This window comes from Chelmon rostratus, chromosome 10 (assembly GCF_017976325.1).
Source record: "Chelmon rostratus isolate fCheRos1 chromosome 10, fCheRos1.pri, whole genome shotgun sequence".
Taxonomy (NCBI): Eukaryota; Metazoa; Chordata; class Actinopteri; order Chaetodontiformes; family Chaetodontidae; genus Chelmon; species Chelmon rostratus.
Window position 1 is genome coordinate 3,503,700 of NC_055667.1, and position 16,426 is coordinate 3,520,125.

The 16,426-nt window shown below is 42.4% G+C and overlaps 1 protein-coding gene across 1 annotated transcript in view; it reads right to left on the reverse strand.

Moving 5' to 3' along the window:
• LOC121613266 (kelch domain-containing protein 8B-like) overlaps window positions 1-16,426 on the reverse strand; it is a 124,467-nt gene that overhangs the window by 45,500 nt on the left and 62,541 nt on the right. The window contains exon 2 of the mRNA XM_041946594.1: window positions 4,304-4,468. Coding sequence (XP_041802528.1) covers window positions 4,304-4,468 — 165 coding nt within the window. The remainder of the gene's footprint in view (window positions 1-4,303; window positions 4,469-16,426) is intronic.

Sequence of the window (16,426 nt, forward strand, 5' to 3'; positions counted from 1 at the left end):
AGAGAGACACAGAGAGGAAGAGAGAGAGAAATATTGACCTGCTTATCCAGTTAGAAAACAAACAGCATGCATATTGCATTATTCTGTTTGCACATCGCTCATAACTCTGTGTGTAATGTGATACAATGAGATTTAACTCCCGTGTGTGTATTTGTGAGTGTGTGTTGTGTTCACAGGTGCGCTGTAGATTAGCCACCCCCCCTCTCTCTCCCGGGGACTCATCACTAGCTCCAGCCATGATTAATTAGCTTGCTAGCCTGCAGGGGAGAGTCAAGGATGGTTTATCTGTGGGCAAACGTCTTTTTTTATTGGATAATGTTTATCTTATTTCTCCTTTTTCTACTCCACTAACTCCACCGACACGTGGCTGGTCAGCTCACCATTCTCACTGTCAGGCGCACGGCGCCTCCGAGCCAGCGCCGTGCTCCTGACAGCGAGCTGGGGCCATGTAGTGCACAGAGCTACAATTACGACAGACCGTTTTTCTTTTCTCTGTAGTGTGACAGTCTGTGAGATGTTCATTTCACGGTTGGGAGTAGCCAGAAAAACAACACCAAAATCCCAGGTGAGACATGAGACTTGACAGGTATGATTATAAATCAAAGCTGCGAGGTTTAGCTGCTGTGTGCTCAGAACCACATGTCTTTACGGGTCTCTGTAACTTTCTGTATTTGGAGAAATACGCTTTCTTTACTCTTTCTGTCCATTTTATATACTGTATATGGCTGCAGCCAGGAAACAGTCAGCTTTAGTTTTATATCTTGTTTGTTTAGTACATACAAAACTGAAGCAGGACAACAACCAGTTGCCATGTTATGGGGGTTTATGTGCCACACACTTTCTTAGAAAGGCACAGTAACTTCCTGGAGGCTCCACTTCTCAATCCTCTCATCTAACTCTTCCACAGAAAGCATTTCCCAAAATGTCAAACACAACATTCAAATATTAACAGATTTAACAGCACAGCTTCCCAACAACGTGACTCCGTTCCAACACCAAAATGCCACATGTTGTGATTGAGAGAGCAGGAAACCCACTCGGTGAGCCAGGGTGAATGTCAGAACGCCATAATGGAGAAAAACAGCAGTTAAAAGAAAAACTCCAAGCAGTGTGAGCGCAAACTTGACTGAACCACCAACGTCAATTCCGGGATCACCGTGTATTTTATGCATTCACAGCCACTGTGTTCTCAGAGCTGAAATGCCATTCAACCATTCTATGAAGCCATCTCCTCCGTCAAACAGGAACAATGAAGGGGCCACGTGGCGGTGCTGTATGCACAGAGCGAGAAAAGGTGGGGAACCGCTGGCCGTTGTTATAACCTGCACGGCGGTGACTTCTGCTTCTGTGTCAGACTTAAAAGTTCAAACCACAGGTTGTCACAGCTTCTTCTGAGGTTTAAAATTGATAAATCTCTAGAATGATCCAGCTTGGTGGTGGTAGTCATAGTCGTCATTGCAGATAAGAGATATACTGGATACATTGAACTGTAGACACGGGTCCTCTAAATTTTTAAGTCCAAAGACAACGCTGTAAACGTATTATGTAATGTTACATAACTCTCTTCTTGCTCTGTTTAGTCTCCACCACCTCCTGAGGGAAATATCTCGAGCTGCTAAATCCTCCACTACATCCACCAGCTAGCCAACAACTGTGTTTGCTGCGCGGGTAGTGAACAGTGGGTTCATCCTGTTACTGAACACTTCCTGCTGCTGGAAACAGCACAGCTGAGAGAGTCAGATGATGGTTCCCAGTGGGGTCATCAGCACGAATGTCTCAGTACCACAACGTAAAAATACTCCATTACAAATCAGTGTTGTATTCAAAATATTACTGAATGGGTCCAGAACGGTTATGAGCAAAATAATGCAGAAAAATCAGCCAGTGGGGCTTTTATGATCTACTCTATAATTTGATTATTATGATGTCCGATCAGCACTTTAACGTCACAGTTGGTGTAAATGATGCTATTTCAAATGAAGCTTTGGCATTTTAATTACTACCAATGAATCATACTTTACAAAACGTTTTGTTAAATCTTATCCACAAAGTAATTAGTGACAACAACTTTCACACAAATACAGTGCGGTGCTATATTTCCCCCTGAAATGTGTAAAACAGCATCAAATGAAAACACTCCTACAAGCAAAGACTCATTCTATCCCTCTGGTGGAGCAGGTGAGAAAAACATTGATATGGAAATGACCAAAGCTCCTGCTCTCAGGAGGTTAAGCTTCTTTGTGCTGAGTGTGAACCGCGCTGCCTGTAGCGTGTAGTGAAATGGATTAATCTCTTTGCAAAACACTTCTTCAGTGAGACAAAATGGCCATACCCAATTTCCCTCTCAGCGGTGATGTGAAATTTTGACCAAGTGTCAATGAGCAATAACAGCCCCCCAAAGAGACAAGACATGATGAGAACAAATGCAACCTCTGATGATGGGTGGAATGATAACTGCTCTGAGAATGTGATGTGCTGTGATGGAAAATGAAGAGCGACTGGACCGACAGAGAGGCTCCTGAGGGATGTCCAGAGTTTGCGAGGTCTGAGTAAGCTGGTCGCAGAAGGCAGGAATCTGACCTGGCAGGCAGCGAGTTAACCACACAGCCTCCTCGGATAGGAAAGGTTGCGTTCACCTCAGGATCAACACACCTGATGCAACATGCATGGAGAGGCACTAGGTTACAGGCTTGCTGGCCTTAGATTCAACATTTATGACAGGCCTTGGTTAGCGTAGCAGCGTAACAGTCGCACTGAACACACATCCCTTTTTTTGGTTATACAGCAGCTTTTAACTGCAGCTGTGGGCTTTTGATCAATTTGTCCCAAAACTGTGAGACTCCTCGACCCTAGAGAGAGTCTGATGGAAGAGAGGGTTTCTATCTGTTCCTCTCTGGCTCTAAAAGCAGCAGGCAGATACATTTAGCTGAAAACAGTAGAACACTCACACATCTCTGGACATGTGGTGCAGCAGGTATGTGTGTATCAGACCCACAACACAAGCATGTACAACCACAACTTTTAGGGAGAGTGGGCAAATTTAAAGTTAATAACCTTTATCTACACTCTTTAAACAGAGTGTGAGTGTGAATCACAGCAGCCTGGAGGTTGCAAATGGTCCCACAACACCAAAGCCTGAGAACTGAGGCACTTCAAATATGCCATCCATCAGCAGCTTTCAGTGCCCTTCAGAAAGAGTCTGAACTTGTGTCCTTCCTCACTCTGCATAATCCCTGAACTGGACTCTCAGGTGATGTCAGAGAGACTGTGTGTCAATGTGGAACAAAGAAGAGACAAATATAAGTAGTGGGAGAGAACAGTGGTTCCCAACGGTGCTTTAAAGGAACAATCTCAAAGATTTTTATTTAAATACTGAACATTTCTGTTAAATCACTATCACTGAATGAGGTAGCGCAATGGTGAGTGAGTCTGCATGCGACAGGCTGCACACCTCCAACTTCTCAGCGAGGTGACCAACTCCTTTTGTTCGCCCTGCTGTGTGCAGCATAAAACCAGATGACGGTTGCTCACAGAACAGCTGGACTCCCTTTCATGGTTTTCACCCCGGCCTCACATTCATAATTATCCAACTCTCTCAACAATGCCCAACACTGTAACACACTGTAAACCATTGCTGACAGAATCGTTTGGCTGCCCTGAAAAAAAACAATGTGGCATTAACAGTAGCTACCAAGTATGACAGAACAGAAGAAATAAGCAATGAGCATAAAAATAACAGCAATACGAACCCTGTTGAACAGGAGTTTGGCTCCAGCTAAGCATGTTGACATGCTTACAGTGGTCATACTGACACGACACACTTTCCAACATTTTGTAGGCACTTTAAAAGTCAGAAGAAATTATGGAAAGATTTGCCACTATAAACAGACTGCATGCTAATGCTGATGTTCACCAGCTTAGTTTAGTGTGTTAATACGTTAACATGTGATAATTAGCTTTGAACAAAGCAGAGATAAGGCTGATCACAACCTGATTATTGTCATTTCACTGAAAGATGTCACCTCATGGTGGCGCTAGAGGACAACTCAGGGGCGCTCAATCTTTTGCCTTTTTATTGGACTTTGGATTGCTTTTTTTCTGAGTGATTGAGAAGGAACCCATAACATTCCACCTAATACTGATGTGAGTTCATGACGTTTGTCGGTCGCACGGTCGTGCACTGTGGGGAAACTGAAGGGGAACCGTGCTATCAAAGAGTCTGGGAACCGCTGGCATAGAAACACAGTGTTTCTCATAGAGAAATGAAAAGAGAGAAATAAGGTAACGGGCTCTAGCTTCCTACCCATCATGTAGATTTTGTTTCCTCTTATGAAGGGCGTGGCTCCGTACCGCGGCGTTGGCATGGAGGTCAATGGCTGCCATTGGTCCTTCTCTGCCTCATAAACCCTCACCAAAGCCTGTGGTGTTGTGTCGACTCCCATACCTCCGAATGCATACACCTTCCCATCTGCAGAGAGACATACATAAGAAAGACATTATATATTAATAGCTTTCAAAGAGCTTATTATAATTTACTCTCGTACAACAACACAGTCAGTAGACTTGACAGTAATGTCAAGGTGGTTGTCAGGTTAATATAAGGTGAATGAAGGAAAAATATTGTCAACACTTCTGTAAACATCCAGACAACGTGATGCATCACAGTGGCCTTTAGTCCTGCTATTTCTGGCCTAGCTTTCATGCCCACTATCTGTCTCATCCATCTGCAGTCATCCAAACAAGTTACAATATTTATGCCCAGGTCTGAGAAACTTCCAGATGACCCCCGAATGAGTTCTTCACAAGGACACATGCAAACATCTCCAAGTACTGCAGTGTCATTAGAATATACAGAGAAGCAAGGGAAAGGGAGAGGAAGAGTGCTGAGTAAGCAAACACGGTACTCCTGCAGAGCACTGGTGGTGGTGGGGGGTGAAGGAGTGGACAGGAAATGCAGTGTTATAGATTAACACCCCATCAGCACTGAGTTGTGACAAGTTAAATCTGAGGACGAGAGACAGAGAGGAACTGGGAGACACAGAGGGAGAGAAAGCAGAGAGAGAGAGGGTGAGCATCTCAGTCACCCAGACAGACGACAGATCTGCAGAGCTGTGACTTAAACTGTGAAGAATAAAGCAATAATAAATCTGTCACTCGAGATGCGGCTCAACACGAGTGCGATTGCCACGCAGTTAAGACTGAGTAAATCCTCTTTTACTGTTGTACATAAAATAAATGACACTTTCAGTGCATAAAGCGTGTTGCAGAGGAGCGCAGGAAAACACACACATACTGCTCAGCTTGTAAAAACACTGTCATTGCAAAGGGCCACATTTACCACAGTGTGAGCATGGGTGGTAACGTAGTAAGTTATCTATAAATAGGACCTTTGTACTGTATATCCTCCTGCATTTAGCCTTGTTTGTGTTTTCACCAGTGTGAAATTATAGTCCTTATAATGACTTTTAATTGGTATTTCACCTTTAAAACACACAAAGGGACTTCAAGTTAATGGCGCTGTGAGGCTATAAAGGTCGTTGTAAAGAAAAGTATTGGACAAATTGAAATTTTGACCTTATTATGGTGCTGGAGGAAAGGTCAGGTGATCACCAAAGTCAGTAGGTTCATCTGGGGACTGTGAAGTTTGTACAAAAGGCCATAACTACAAGGAATGAAAAGCAATAAAATATTTGATTCATTCAAGTGGACAGCTTAGTGAAAAAGGTATTATTACAATTTTATAGGTGTCGTTCTAAATGTGAAGGGGTGCTCACAGGTATAAAATGTAATTAACATACTGTCCAAATTGCCATAAAGAAAATGTCAAAGTTTAATAAATGAAGAATTATAGGACATAAAGTGAATAACAGAATAACAGCCTGTAGGAAAGGGAGTGTGTGTGTGCGTGTGTGCGTGTGTGTGCGTGCGTGCGTGCGTGCGTGCATCAACGTGACAAATTGCAATGTCAGCAACTTAGCCATATCCTGAATGGCAGGAGTGATTCTTTCCTAATGACTTCCTACTAGTTTTCAGCTAACTTTAACACTTTTCATCATTTGCACGTCACAGCAGTGATGGACAGACTTAAAGCAAAACAATGAGAAACTATTTCAGTTTTTACTGATGATCTCTAAAATCACCACTTAGGTGTAAAAGGGAAAATTGGGAGAAATGAAGTAGAATAAATGTGTATGCGTGGATGTGTATGTCTGTATCCGTAAGTGTCTTTACTGCAATACAGCAAACTATTTCACATGCAGGATGTGTGTCCGTGCATAAACCAATTCAAAAATGCACAAAGAAAATAACTGTCAAAACGTCAGCCAGACTAAATGACTTTCACATCAGCTTTTACTGTTCCTAAAGCTCCTTTGTCACCACACTATGATAAGCATTTCCATGCACAATGAAATGAGAACCTGTTTCACTGAGATTAATTGTAGAAAAAAAAAGCATTTACATGGCCAGAGGAGAGCTCGGATGTGTGAAGTTCTCTTTAAAATGCGTGCATTTGGCTTTTATCAGGCAATAAATCACAAGGTGCGGCCTGTCATTCTCCCTTATTAGACATTGGTCCAAATATATTGTGTGAAAAGACAGAGGGTTTCTTTTCTTGTAATGCTTATTTTCATTCACACTGTTCATTATCACGGTTAAAAAGCAGCATACAGTAAGAACCGAGACACAATTCTTTACAATCCTGTTTCCACCTGCTGCATATCAAACACTAACTGTTTCTATTAGCACTAATAAATGAGATGAGACTGAAACGAGTTCACAGAGGCCTGCAGTGCACCTCACTACACACACAAATGATCTACTATATCACAGTCAGAAGAAAGCACATTTCCTCAAGTACCATTAAGAAGAAGAGCTGCAGTTTCCATCTAATGGCTAAAGTGGAGTGACCACGAGAGTTCAAGGCTCTGCAACTTTGATGAAGATGAAGAAATCGTCTTCACCACTTTGACAACAAACACATTCAAATACAGAAACGCTGCAAGTTGCCCGAAGCACCTCTACTGACTCCTTTCAACGAGAAGGAGCAGTTCTCCTCCCGTCTCCTCCGGACTGTCTGAGCGCCTCTCCCTGAGAGCGACATTCATTTCCCCCGCCTGCAGCCCTCACCTCATTCTTTTTGTGTTTACCCAAAGCTTGTGACCCCGGGTGAGGGTCGGAACACGAACACCGGCCGGTAAATCGAAAGCTGCACCTTTTCGGCTCAGCTACCCGTTCACCATGATAATCCAGTACAGTGTTCATGTTCCTGAGGCAACACCAACCTGCCTGTCGATCTCAGCAGGAGCAAGTGTTATATATTATATATCACCTGCAAAATGTCCGTAGCAATACATACAGATCTGATTTTTTACAAGATAATCACCATGACATGATCCTAAAGATGTCAACCCAGCCACTGAGGTAGAAAACCAGTTAACACATTAACAGCTCAGTTAAATTCAATGTGTATTTGCTAGACTGATATACATGTATATAAATGCAGGAAATAGCTTTTTTCACTTTCTTTTTGGCTGAGAAAATTGACTTCATTGCATCCCTCCACTTATGAAGTTAATGAAGCTAATCCCTTTGTAAAGGTTAACGGGGTGCAACTTTGCATACACTAGAAACACTGGCAGTGTGACATGGTGATAAATATCTACCAATCCGGACTGCTTTTCACTGCCTGTAGATGCTTGACGTTCACTGTCCACCCACACTGTTACCTGTATGTGTGTGTGTGTGTGTGTGTGTGTGTGTGTGTGTGTGTGTGTGTGTGTGCGCACATGCATGCTTTCGTCTTTCGGCCCAGCCTCAGTCTAATCGTGCACAATCCCCTCTAATTAAGGAAACCGTGCTCTATTCTCTGCCCGTCACCCCTGGAGACTCCATGGCAACCACAGCGTAACTTAGAGACTGTTATCATGGGGCGGCTGTTTGGCAGGTTGGTGCTCGGTGAGCAAACACCGTCACCACTCAAAGACAGACCACTGAGTAACTACCTGAAGGGAAAACAGAAAGAAAATGACCGTGACGGAGAAAATGTGCACAAACCGTCCTGTAATGAAAATACTAATCATCAAAAAAAAAAAAAAAACATGCACAAATCAAAAGGCGTTAAGAAGTTATTATGCATTAGTTCTGCTTCATATTTCTGTCCTTCTCTTTCTTAAACTCTGATGTGCAAACTCAGTCTGCTGCTTTGATTCCTCTGCAGCACAACATCTTTCATCACGCTCTGCGTCTCTGTGGCTCTGATATCCCGCTGCCTGTCCCTCACCATCTTCTGAGGGGAGGGGGGGGTGGTCCTCTTCTAGCTGCTACGTTCACTTTACTTTCATCATTTTCCATCCCCTTGTTTCTCCACGACCGCTTCGTCAGTCCCTTCTCACCCTCTTTTTTCTCTTGCCTATCATTTTATCCTTTCATCCTTCATTCTCAGCTCTATTCTCATTGCTTTTCATGCTCTGCAAAAATAACAGAAAATCTGAAATTGTTCCTGTATGTTATTACTTAAAAAACATTTTTCAAGGCATCAACCATCACAGATTAGAGTTGAAGTTTAAGTCTAGATTTCCTTTGAAAATCTATAATTTGCATGCTGCATGACATCTAAAAATCTAGTTATTCAACTGTTAAATGGCTAAAGAGAGACACCTCCATGAATTAGCAACATTTAATAATGAACTAATATGTAGTGCTTCAGTCAGTCTTTCACTATTTTAATTGGCACATTCTGCTTTTTTGTCTTCAAAGCCTTCAGACCAGCTGCATGCAGAATTTCACTTTGATTCAAATTCAGTTAGACCGTCCATTCACGCTGTTTAATAGAGCAGCCAGAGCGCATTAGAGCACAGCTTTGCCCTTTGAACAGATTATGATTCAGTTTGTCTTAAAAGTTGAACGTTTTCTTTTAAAGGACTCTGCTCACTTCTGGAACATCTGTTTACTGACGACCTGCTGGCCACTTCACTTCTAATGAGGTTAGTAGAGCGCTTATATAACAGTCTGACCAGAAATAAATCATCAGACCAGTGCCCCTATTTATAGAGGCTTCCTGGATCCAGCCTCCAGCCTCCATCGCATTAAACACAGAGTGAGTAAGAAGATGACAACAACGTTAAAAAGGACAAGAAAGCAAATAACAGACATACATTTTGGAGGGAATGTAACTGCAAAGTTTTTTCTCCAATGCAGAATACAGAGGCGGCCCTGGTTGGAAACTCTTAAATGACTGAGCAGTTACAAACAGGATCAATGAGATTGAAAGACTTAGTTGGCTACCAGGAAGGAGGGTCTAATGAAAAAAAACGCGTCAAGCTGTATCATGGGAAATGTAATAACCAGCATTTTTGGAGCTGGACCCATACGAGAGCCTAAAAATCAAGATATTTCAGTCTTTTCTGCTTTGATTTGAAGCATTTTTTTAAACCTGTCTCTTGTGAGGCCTCCAACTTCATCGAAGTTCAACATTAAATTATTTCAGCGTCCCTTCAAGGAGAGGGAAAGATCATAGGTTTGATTAAACATGAAGTAAGTCAGTGTGCCCCATCTTCAAGTCAGCACTGACTATTTAGATATTCAACCAAGAGGATCTCTCCCTAACCTTCAGCACGTGTTTTGATTTCCCTACACATTAAAAACATTTGTCATGCTTGGAGTGGATCCTGTCGGGAAGACAAATGAAATACCTTGACAGTGAAAGATTTGCACATACGTACATTCAGCACGAACATTTTGCAAGCCTGTAAACAGTCTGCAGAACTAGAATTCCTGCCTCGTATAGTCGCAACCAGTCAAGCTGCAGTTTACATCAGTCTGTCCAGACTCATATAAAATATGCAGTGAAGACATGAAGGGATTTAATAAAAGGTAAAAAGTGTATTTGTGGGTGAAATGGAAGTTATCGCTGTACTGACATGTATGATTCCAGTAAATAATTTCCAGTCAGAAACATGCTGTCTTCACTTAGAGACTATTTTTCCAGAGGAGTCTAGAGGACTGATACAGAGCTTCATCACATGGTGCAACAACAATCACCTGACAATCACCTGAAGCTTAGTATCAGCACATGAGCTTGTGGTGGACTACAATGCTTCAAATATGGATGCTGCTACAGAGAGGCTACAGACTAAAACATGGGAGCTTCACACACATCAGCTTCAACCAGCAGCACAGAACATCTCTACAATCAGCACACTAAAGTTTTATAGAACATCATGTCTCATCTCATGAAACATCAACAAGATGCTTTAAATGAATCAAAACACACAGTGACAATCAAAGTACTGCGAAGTGAAAACACCCACTATGTCTCAGACCACCATGTAGTGATTAAAGTGTACATCTTCTAATACTGCATGTTAAAAAAAGATATTAATTATAAACAGATTTCTAGTAGATGCAGAGTAAAAGTTCATCCAATAAACCGAGGTACACTACAGAAAAAACCTAAGTGACAGCATTCTCAGATGATGATTCCAGTAGTGATCCCTCCTGAACACTTAACCATCCTAATGACCTCCTCCTGGGCGAAGTGATACCTTCTCAAAGTCCAATCAATGTTAGTGAGGAAACAGGACGATTAGATTCAAGAAAATGTGCTGCTGGGTAATAATACTGGATCATTCACGCCTTTGCTTCCAATAGTTCAGCAACAAGTGCTCCACTCGTCTTTCCAACATGTGACTTCACACAAGGGCGAGTGATGAGATGAATGACAGACAGTGTGACACACCTCAGGAACAGCTGCTGAAGTAGCTCGAGTGGGTACGAATGGAGGAGAAGGTACGATACGAGTCTCTTTAATACACCATGAGAGGTCATTCTTTGAATATGTCATTGAGCTGGTGTGTGTGGGTGTGGGTGTGTGGTCGCAATCCATAGTAACTGAGAGACATTCCGAAGCCATCGCTCCTCCACATATCAGAGAATAAAATATCTGGAATCTGGAAACGTCCGATAGTTGTGATTTAAAATCGGCTTTACCAATTCCAAACAAAACTGTTTTCAAGGGACTTCCAATACAACTGTGTTTTGAAAGGAAGTGCTCCAGGGCGTCCCCACCTCCATCATGTGGTAGGGGTGTATGTACAGCATTCACATTGAAAAACACTAAATACACTAAAGTCACCATTGACTAAGGGAGGGTCCATAGATCCTCTAATGTTTAGTACGTGTTCTGTGTCCCTTGTAAAGGAGGGAAGGTTCTCAGCTAATGGTCCAGCCAAACTGGCAACATGGTCAGCCTGGAGAAGCCATCTAACAGCACAATATATCAACCCCATACAAATGTACGCAGCATGCCACAGATATCCAACCACAACAGAGATCAAATGAATATATGACAAAATAAATACAAAAATTCTAATAGAATATACTTAAACAAACACAACCCAAACAAAACTAAATCTAAATTCATGTATCAATTCATGTTAGTTAAAACAGTGTATGTCTGGTCCAGTTCATCAATGAATAATATATATTCTGTATAATCTGTATGAGGCTCTGACCTGTCAGAAGATTTTTTTTTTCCTCTGTGCTAAAGAAATATTTTCTCAATTAAATCTTATCTTCAGGTCTCATCAAATCCAAATCTGGCAACTTGAACCTTCCATAACTTCGGAGATATGTTCATTAAAAATGTTTTCTTTTTACACTCGTGGAAATATAATCCGGGCCGCATTACATATCTGCCAGAACATATTGGCTGTTTTGCAATTTAGTCGTACACAAACGTTATCTCTGGGAGACAGGGCTGCGCAATAAAGTGGAGGAGTTTAGCCCTGGTTTAAAATTCACAGAGGGTACAAGGGCCAAGCAGAGGCGACCAGAGGAGGAGACGGGGAGCGTCCTCTGTCACGTCACCAAAGTCAAGGAGATAAAAGATTTCAAAGAGGTAAAGACGGGCTTCTGAAGTGAAACTATATCTACAAATTATGTTAAGGTTGCAAGGACAAGTGTTGGGGTTAGATTTAAAAGGTCGTGGTTACAGGAGTACATTTCTAAAGGTAGGATGTAAAGTACGGGGAAAAGCTCCTCACGCACAGCGCTGAGAGCACAAGCTGTGCAAACTTTTTATTCTCTGACACACGAGAGGGCCAAAGTCGTCCTGGAGCGACGGCTTCACTGCTGCTGTGACAGACGGAACATAATCTCCCACACTGACATTTAAAGGGCACGGCACTCTTCCTAATGAACACTCGTCAATACAGAATCAATACAAACCTCCAGCCTGCTGTTAGCTATAGTCACCATGTGCTACGTATGGACAGATATTTCTCTTTTTTGGCTTCTTACCTTGTTTCCTCATTTCTTTCTTTTTTTATTTCCTTCCTCCCTCCTTTTTTTTCATTTTCCAGATTCTTGGGGTACAAAACTGTTCCATCTCAAGCCCTCTGTCCTTTCTTTCTTTCTTTTTCTTTTCTTTTTCCTTTTTTTTTTTTTTTTTTTTGCATAGCTTTGTGCAGATGTACAGTACAGAGTGACCAGTCGACCACCACGTGGTCCTGCAGGCTTTGTGTAACTGACACATAATAGCACAGAGGGGTCAATAGTAAAGCTATATGCTGGAGCCATCACAATGTCCTCTTAAGTGAAGCAAAGGGTCAATCAATATTCCCGTCAAAACCTCCGTCTGAACACCACCTCGAGGAAGGAAAAGATCAAAGCATTTATGGGCTTGAAAGATCGTGATTGTGAAGAAAAGAAGCAGGTTCAGCACAGTGAGCTGAGGTTCACACCGGAGGCCGATCAGAGGTGAAGGCAGTTTCCTTTCAGTTGGCTGTGCTAACGGAGAGAACACAGACCTGCAGCCACAGCCTAAATGTTGAGTCTTCTCTGCACACAGCAGGCGGACATGACGGATACAGATTGAGGAAACACTATAAATAAGTATCAGCTCACAGGTATATACACTCGTTTGTTTTATTATTTTCTTTCTTCAGAAAAAAATCACTCAGTACATTTCCCAGGCTGAAAAGTGGCAGGAAATGTGCCAAACAGTGTTTGGCACAGAGTTGATAACATTCTGAATATAGAATATAGTTTGTATCATGACTGGCATTTCACTGGATCTCACAAATGTACTGGAATCTTCTCTCTGCTCAAAGTATTACCAAACCAGATTTACTATTTAGTGTTGAGACCAATGAAGAGTAGCAAAAGAAAAACTGTGTTTGGTCATTTTTCCAAAATGCCTTCACATCATAAATCATGACATTAGGTGTCCCCTACAATAGATCACCAATGACTTTTCTAATAAAAAGCATCAGCTTTAAAATGAATTACTCAGTGTGGGATCGTACCCACATATTGTGGTGCAGTCCACCCCTAACATGTCCCACATCTTCATCCCCCTAATACAAGGAGGAGAGCAACAGTAAGTGTAGTCATCCTCAACCGATCGGTACAGGAAGTTCTATATATGCTGATGTCAGTTGGGTACGCTTTACAGCCAAAACATTACTGTCAAAATGGTCCATTTAGTCTCTCACTCAGAGGAGAACAGAAATTCTAGGCACAGTCAGATGCTCAAACACACACAACCAAAGCTGAACGCCAGCGTTACATTGTTAGGAAGTGATCAAAGGGAAGAGCGTGGGTGGAAACTGAAGGTCAGGCATCAGCAAAGTCCCAAAATAGTCCAGCCTGCTGCAACAGATTGCTTTGACTAGCGTCCACTAACAGGATGTGGGGGTAACAGTGACCACATTGTGCATCATTGCATCAAAAAAAAAAGAAAATCAGAATTCATTTAAGTCAATAAACATGTCATCCAAGGAACAGCCACTGTCCAAGTGTAGCACAGGTGAACCCAGCTAGCCTGGCCACAAAGCACCCAAAGGTGAGCTTAGCATACCCCTGACAAGGGGAAGGGTGCACTTATAGAGCCCAATGTCCAACCAAAGCAACTAAAAGCAAGGGAAGCTATGGAAAGACTGTGTGACTCAGGATTTGATGAAAATCATGATCTGGATTGAAATTCCTTTAATCTTTGCCTGCATGAAGCACATGCCTGACTCAGGAAGACCCTGTCTCCATCAGCCTTCTGGACACACCCGACCACCTCCTGTGACAGGCTGTAAGTCACAGCCCCTCCAGGTGGGATCCCCTCTACCCACAGACTCCAGGGTTATGGCCATTTTTGGTTTGACTTTTCCTTTTGCAACACCCACGCAACACACCCGCACTCATCCGCTTAGTACACAACTGACAAAGAGTCAACTTGTGTTGAGTCAATCTGTGTGTATTATTTCTGATCAATTTGTTGTAAAAGCTAATTTAAGTTAGCATTCATCCCGGTCTAAGAGCCAGGCTGTGACACTCCTAATGCAGTGCTGGAGTCACAGGTACATTACTTGTGTCAACGTAAGAGAAGTCATTAAATCTCATTGACAAAGACAAATGCTAATATATGATAATATATTCCCATGCGAGTAGCTAAACGACAACAAAGTGACTGCTGTCAAGAATATACAATGAGTTTTACGACCAGTTCCTGATGCACAGGTTAGGAAATAAAAATAATAGAATTATGTTTGACATGTTGATGTGTGTGTAGAAGACGAACGACTGACTTCATATCAGAAAGCACACGGTACACCATTCATATTCAGTGACAGGCTTTTATTCTCACAGAGAGAGAGAAGGGGAGGGGGGGTCCCTGCTTCTTTAACAAGGTCTTGTTTCATTGTTATATGAGCTGCTTAATGTATCCTCATTAGCTGAAGATGTAAGACAAACAACAGACGTGGCCTCGTGCTGATTATCAGCCTCACTGTTCTCAGACAGTCACTGTTTCCTCTGTAACCATTAGTGTTGCCTGTGTGTTTACCTCACAATGATAATCCATCTCTTGTGGGGGGGTTTCAGATGGTCCACGTTGCACTGTTGTTTTAAGCATTACTGTTTATCTCCTCAGATGACAGATTCATTTTCATGACTTGATTTCCATTTCTGTTTCCTGCTCTGGATGTGTATTTTAGCGTCTCCCCCCCACACACACACACAGCTAAAACATGTTTTCCTTCTCAGCGTTCTCAAATCTTCGTTAATTCTGTCATTCCATCCTCTGTATTTTCCCTTTTGCATTGCTGGCCGCTCTACGTTTCACATATGCAGACATGCAGTGCTTTATTATTTAGATTCAAATTTATGCCTTCAGAAAATTGCTCAGTGGGTGTGAAAAGGTTTCTCTAACAGCGCCAATAAATATAAACAGGTACCATAAAACACTCATCAGCATGAGTGCAGCAAAATAAAAACAGGAACAGACGACAGCTATTCTGAATGTCTCTGTCGACATTTGAATTAAAGCAGTCGTTACTTCTCCAGCCTGTACTTTTATGCCAATAAACTGTGGTTAAGGACAATATTTCCTCAGCGGCGCATGTTCTCCCATTTGCCCTGATCCACACCAGCGAGCTGGGTGTGCTGATCTCTCTGTGGGTGTGTTATTAATATTCTGCCACCACTGATGCAGCATTGAATGCTGCAGCAGCAGGAAACTGGTAAACTTCACCCTGATAGTGGTGACCCACTGGACCAAAGAGGGTTCCTCCAATTAATACTTAATTACATATTTACTTCCATGTCGGTTGAGTTCATTTGGCACTCTTTTAATTATGCCAACCATCTTCCACTGCAACTGGTTGATGGCCCCTTACTGGGGAATTAGTGCCACCAATTGTTCAAACCAATGAGCCAACTCTTAATGTTCACATTATAGTAGTGGATGCTTATGGAGTTTCTCAACTCCAAAAATGTCTGTGCACTTTTCTGATTTGTCATCAATTTCTGTAATACTGCCAATATTCAAAATCAACACAGTTGATTTATTACCTGAAAAATTCTCAGAAGTGAATTTAGCAATGAAAAAGCATGAGAAATAAATAAACTGGCCCAACTGGTTGCTATGACCATTGCAGCACTTTACATTGTGGGATACAATGTTCATCACAGGCGCACGGTTTCGGTGTAAGAGGGCAGCGTGAGGAGTGTGAGGCCGAAGGTGAAATCACATTGAAAATGCTGGAAGCGTGACAGCTGGCGACCCTGGGGCAGAGCGTCTAGAGCAGCAAGAGTTTCAAACTAACAACTCTCTGGTACCCTCCTCTCAGGAGGCTCCTCTGGCGAACAGGAAGCTGCTCCTTCCTGACCTTTCCATTTCCTGCCTCCATGCTCTCTCCTTCACTTGACTCACCATCTTCTTTCTTTCTCATTACTACAGCTTCTACTGACATTTAAGTGTCTGTTTGAAATGAATGACTCATGCGACAGCGCTGCACCTGCTGCACTCCTAAAATAGTCAAAATGCCACTACGGCAGGGATTCAAAATCATAATTACAGTATCTGGCTGTGGTGCCCGGGCCCATCCAGCTTTTTACTGCTCTTGTTATGTGGGGATCTGGCAGCAGCGAGCCC